The following is a 6,000-nucleotide window of genomic DNA, read 5'->3' as shown; positions in this document are numbered from 1 at the left end:
AACGTTTATTTATTTTTGAGACAGAGAGAGACAGAGCATGAACGGGGGAGGGGCAGAGAGAGAGGGAGACACAGAATGGGAAGCAGGCTCCAGGCTCTGAGCCATCAGCCCAGAGCCCGACACGGGGCTCGAACTCACGGACCGTGAGATCGTGACCTGAGCTGAAGTCGGATGCTCAACCGACTGAGCCACCCAGGCGCCCCTCACATCTTCTTTATCCATTCATTCATTGATGGACATTTGGGCTCTTTCCATACTTTGGCTATTGTTGATAGTGCTGCTATAAACACCCCCATCCACCTTTTATAGTAATCTGCCTCTCTAGCCTCACCTTTCATTGTTGCTTGCCTCCCTCTAAATTCTTTAGGAATTCAGAACTGCTATTTCATTCTCCATACTTTTGCTCATGCTGTTTCCTCTCTAGAAATCCTTACTATAACAGTGTTGGAATAGTGAGAAGAGAAAGGACCTTGAGGATGTTCAAGTTATAAATGAGTAACTCACAGGAGTGCCTGGGTGGCTCAGTCAGTTGAGCGTCTGACTTCGGCTCAGGTCATGATCTCACGGTTTGTGCATTCCAGCCCCACGTCAGGCTCTGTGCTGACAGCTCAGAGCCTGGAGCCTGTTTCAGATTCTGTGTCTCCCTCTCTCTCTGCCCCTCCCCCAACTCACACTCTGTCTCTCTCAAAAATAAACATAAAAAATTTAAAAAAAAGAAAAATAAATAAAAAAATGAGTAACTCACATCCCATAGAAATTAAGAGATGTGCTTAAATTTCCACTACAAGTCACTATTAGCACCTGCTGTGAGGCAACGTTCCTGGCCAGTGACCTACTAAAAGACATCTGGGGTGCCTGGATGGCTCAGTTGACTAAGTGCCTGGCTCTGGATTTTGGCTCAGGTCATGATTTCACAGTTTGTGAGTTTGAGCCCATGTTGGGTTCTGCACTGACAGCGTGAAGCCTGCTTGAGACTCTCACTCTCCCTCTGCCCTTCCATATGCTTTCTTTCTCAAAAAAATAACATTAAAAAATACTGTGTGGTGGCTGGGTGGTTCAGTCAGTTAAATGTCCGACTTCAGCTCAGGTCATGACCTCACGGTTTGTGCATTCCAGCCCCACGTCAGGCTCTGTGCTGACAGCTCAGAGCCTGGAGCCTGCTTCAGATTCTGTGTCTCCCTCTCTCTGCCCCTCCCCTCCCCCCACTCATGCTCTGTCTCCTTCTGTCTCTCAAAAATAAACATTTAAAAAATACTTTAAAAGTAGACATCTATCAGACTCAATTGTATATTTCCTAATAATATAGTACCCGGCACGCATTAGGGATTCCATAAATATTCAGTGAACCCATGAATAAATGGTGGTGGTGGTGGCTAGCTGAAAAGGAAGAGCCCAGATTCAGAATCAATTTGGGCTTGATAGAGCCTTGGTGCCACTCTAGTTCAGTATCTTCATTTTACCGATGTGGAATCCGAGGCCCAGAAAGAGTTAGCAACCTTCCCAAAGTCCACAGACTAGTTATTGATAGTGCTAGGACTCTAAAGAAGCAAAGAGGGAGCCAAAGCAAGTGCATGTGAGGAGCATTAGGGTAACAGTAGGATGTGGACTGCCATTTGACTCTCCCCTTATCATGAGAGCATTTTCTTGCACGTCCATTACCACCAACTCAACCTAGGGCCACGTCTAACTATTCCAACAGTGCCAAGTCTCCTTCCTACCCCTGCCTCCCAATCCACTCAATAGTCCCAAGCCAGATCAACAGTCCTCAAACATTGTTTTCAGGACTCGCATCTTTCCAGTTAAAAGCTTTCAAAAGGCCACGACTGCCTATAGAATAAAGTCCAAATTACTAACATTCTTAAGCTTTCTCTCTTGTCCTAGCTACCTTTTCAACGTTCTCTCCCCATCCAGAAATGCTTCACTTGGCCAGATTCCTCTACCCACTATCCTCTAATTTCCTCAATGGCTACCTGTCTCCCTCCGGACTGATAGTTTTTTGGTTGTCAGCAGAGGCTGTAACTTGTGCAGTCCCACGGGCGCCATGCTTAGATGGGCCGGGCACCCGGCTTACCGCTCTCGGTCTTGAAATTCTTGATAATTTCTGAACAAGAAGCTCGCATCTTCATTTAGCACTAGGCCCCACAAATTATGCACATGGTCTTTGGTCAGTTTCCTTGCCCCTCCCCCTCCCCCCCACACCCCCCCAGCCCAGTGTTGGTCATACTGGCCATCTGCCTAGACTTAGTTTTACGAAGGAATAAAGAATGCAGTCTTATGTGCCATGATTAAAGAGTGGTTTTATGTGGTCTGTTCAAGAGCAATAAAGAAGCCCAGGCAAGGAGGTGCTTACAGGCACCTGCTCTCCCGCCAGGCGCTCGAAACCCCACCCGCAGTCCCCCGCGCCGCTTCAGACCGGTTCCAGCTGGATTCCTAAAGCAGCTCTATCGCCAAATAGAATCCCAGCCCTTCTTCTGGCCACAGCCAACCCCCGCAGCTCCTCAGGCTCCGAAACCGCAGCGGGCTCTGATTGGTTCACAGAGTTGGGGGCGGGCGTGTGGGTTTGGTGCCCACCCAGGGAAGGGGGTGGAGCTGGAGGTCGGCCCCCGGGTGTCGAAGCGGCCACTGCGCAGGCGTGGATGGAAACGGCTACACAAACAAACAAAACCCACCACCCTGAGGCCTCTAGCTCTTCCCCGCCCACCTTTCCCTGGCTCGGGCTCTCCCTCCTCCCAGTCGCCGGGTTTTCCCCGCCCCCGTCAACGTCTGGGCACGTCCCCCTCGCGGCGCGGGCCACGCACTGTAGTGCTCTTAACCTCTGCCCGCCCGGCGCGGAGTTAGAGGCCGGGTCTGCGCGGGCCGCGCGCACTGTTGGTGGCGGGAGCCCGGGCCTGCAGCCCCGCCGGGCAGAGGATGACTTGCTACCGAGGCTTCCTGCTGGGCAGCTGTCGGCGTGTGGCAGGCGGCCGGGCGGCGGTGCTGAGGGGGCCGGGCGCGGGAGGCCCCGCCGCGCGGCCGCGGCTCTGCGGTGACGGCGGCGGCCGGCGACACCTGGGGCAGGGGCAGCTGCGCGAGCTGGCGGGCTGTGGCAGCCGCCCCGAAGGCGGCTTCCGCCCCTCGCGGGTGGTGGTGGTCGCCAAAACCACCCGGTATGAGTTCGAGCAGCAGCGGTACCGTTACGCGGAGCTTTCGGAGGAGGATCTGAAGCAGCTGGTGGGTCCCTGCGGCCCCCGCGGTTGTGTGTATGCTCGACCCCGGCTTTGTGGTGTGGCGGAGACCTCTCGGGATGACCCTTCTATCCCGGCGCCCTAAATGCCCAGCCTTCCCCGCTCGCTGCCCTCCATCCTTCTGGCTTCGCTCGTAGACCCCCGCCCTCTGTGTATGCTGAGGGGGGGGGGTCATTGAAACTGCAGAGACCCCCCCCCCCAAGACCGGGACGAAGACTTGGGGGGGCAGGGGCTCCCAGTGGGAAGGGTTTGAGGATTCATTTGCGCCCTCACTAGCCCCACTCCCTATTCTCCCTTTGGGGATTAGCAACAACAGCCCCGAGAAAGGTGGGCCAGTGGCTGAGGTCTGGACGCCCTGGAAACCGCTCCCCAAGCCTCCCCAAGAAAAAGCCCCCCGCCCCGGGCGCCGCTGCGGGAAGTGGGAGAGAGGACGAAGGTACCGCGGACACACCCCCTTTTACTCTGCAGGACTGCTAGGCCTGGGATACTCCAGAAAGCCGGTCTGGGCGAGCCTTTTCCGTGATGGAACGTGGTCGTCAGACAAGGTTCTAGCAGCTTGTTTTAAAAGCACACGTGTTTTGAGTTCAGAGGTTAGCAGGGGAGAAAATTTGACTTTGTGTTATTAAGTAGAAAGGGCAGGACAGAAGGCAGGTGAACCTGGCAATTATGAAATAAAGAACCTGGCAATTATGAAATAAAGAGCCTACGTCTATAACATAGTATCTCCACAAGAGACTGTATTTGGTACAGATAGTAACATGTTTGCAGAAGTATATAAATCCAAACAAGAAAAAGCCCTGAATATCTTCTCTCTTCCCTCTCCTTTTGAAACTTCTGAACCCATGCTCCCTATCCACCAACTCTAGGAAAAGGGGAGTGAAGATGCTACCATGAACAATATGGAAATCTCTAATTGTTGATACTGTGGCCCCAAAGGCTTTGGAGTTATACATGCTTATAACCATAATCTTGTAGAATTCTGTGTAAGAGTGGACAGCTTGTTTTAAACTTCTGGTATGGTTTGTAATCTTCAGATTTTTTTGTAATATTTTGCAGAGGTATCAAAATGAAATTGTAAATCCTCACTGCTTAAATATGGAGTCTGTTTTCAGCATTAAACTTCTTGATTCTTCAATGAGTTAATTGAGCAGGGTCCCTATTTTCCTTTAATGGAGGTGCTAGGTGCAGGTGTGTTTCCTCTCATTTAGTGTTTGAAGATGTAGCGATTTATAGAAGACAATTGTATCATTTTAAAAAGTAAATCAGTTAATTTGAGTAGGAAGTTGGAGTAGTTATGTTTTGTCAGGGAGTGAAATTGGGGATGAGGCAGGGAATAATGTCAGAGGCAAGCACATTGTTTCTGTTCTGGGAAAGAGGTGTGTCCCTTGGATTGTACTCCCAGTTTTGCAAGATCTACTTTTTAGAAATTGTCAAACATATGTATAAAAATGTTTTCTATACAATTTTATCAAAGCCCCTTGCAGCAGTTTAAAGTAGCACACTCCATTGGCATGTTTGGAGTGTGGGATTGGGATTTAGGAGCTTGGGGTTCTAGGCCCAGTTTGTGTGGTTAACTTCCTATCAGTCTTTTTAACTTCTCTGGGCCTCATGCATGAAAATGATACCTTTTTGTAGTACTGTCAGGTTTTAAAAGTGCTTTCACCTAGTTCAGTATATGAAACAGTAGGCTGGACTAGATAGCCTCTACAGGCTCTTTTTCATGCTGGCATTTTGAAACTCTGGATGATTTTTCAAGGCCTCAAGAAGATGAGTGTCCTCTAAATTAGATTAATTCTGGGACCTCTGAATTAGATTGCCACTAATCAAAACATTTTAAATGTAGGCAGATCAATAAGTCTTTAGAAATTGAACTACATAGTGTACCCACTATGGGTATCTAAAGAGAAATCTCTGATAGGTAAATATTTGTCTATTGCTAGGTAATGCTGTTTGGGAGAAGAAAACTTAGCGTTAAAACTTATGTACTATAGAACACATGGTTTTGTAATCTCAAGGCAGTGAAATAGTCGTTGTTGTCATTTCAGTTACATTATATTGGATTAGTTCCTTACTGATTTGAGTTTACCATTTACATTAAAGCCAGTATTCAGAATGGAGTAGCAGTAGATGGAGTTGAGGCCAAAGAATATGGGGCTGTGTAAAGTTTTTCTAAAATGGGACTCTGTAGTAGGACTGATAAGCTGGCTAATATTGTTTGCTGTTTTGCTGGGGTAAAAGATACTAAGATATATGAATAATGTGAATTGAGTACAAAAGAAAGTGGCCATGTGCTTACTTTAGTCTCTGGCACCTTACCTCTGGTGTCTATAGTGTCATGGTAACCTGAAGTTTTATACCAGAGGGTTCTCTTTTGTTGTGGAGGTGGTGGTTTTGTTGCAGAATAGGTCTCTGTTAGGTTGTTAAAATGCAAATAGAAGATGAAGGATGGAGTGCCAGTATAATCTTATACCCCAAAGCCTCATGGGTTACTTAAGTAGAGGAAATACTTCTTAGTTGATAAAGCATGTATAAAATAGGGTTAAATCTTTGAAGCTTGGTCTTTCACTTACTCTTATTGGTGGCATTGCTTTATTTTTAATTCGTGCAGTGATGTTTCCTGTGAATTTCTGGTGTAGGATTTTTACCTCTGCTGGCTCATTACCTTGCAAGGGATAATTAAACTATTATTCCAATTTACTTACATCATAAGAGATGTAGCTGTTGGCAGATGTGGGACTTTTATTTATAGGGTCTGTGACACTCAACAAATTAGATC

General features: G+C 48.0%; 1 protein-coding gene across 2 annotated transcripts in view; it reads left to right on the top strand.

The window, feature by feature from the left end:
• The first annotated feature begins 2,750 nt into the window (after positions 1-2,750).
• NADK2 (NAD kinase 2, mitochondrial) overlaps positions 2,751-6,000 on the top strand; it is a 48,802-nt gene continuing 45,552 nt past the window's right edge. The window contains exon 1 of one of the 2 annotated variants that reach the window (XM_060634496.3): positions 2,751-3,210. In XM_060634496.3, coding sequence (XP_060490479.1) covers positions 2,911-3,210 — 300 coding nt within the window. In that variant the 5' untranslated portion in view covers positions 2,751-2,910. The remainder of the gene's footprint in view (positions 3,211-6,000) is intronic. The other variant, XM_060634497.3, reaches the window with a different exon arrangement.

This window comes from Panthera onca, chromosome A1 (assembly GCF_046562875.1).
Source record: "Panthera onca isolate mPanOnc1 chromosome A1, mPanOnc1 haplotype 2, whole genome shotgun sequence".
NCBI classification, from domain to species: domain Eukaryota; kingdom Metazoa; phylum Chordata; class Mammalia; order Carnivora; family Felidae; genus Panthera; species Panthera onca.
This window is presented reverse-complemented; position numbering and strand designations above follow the sequence as displayed.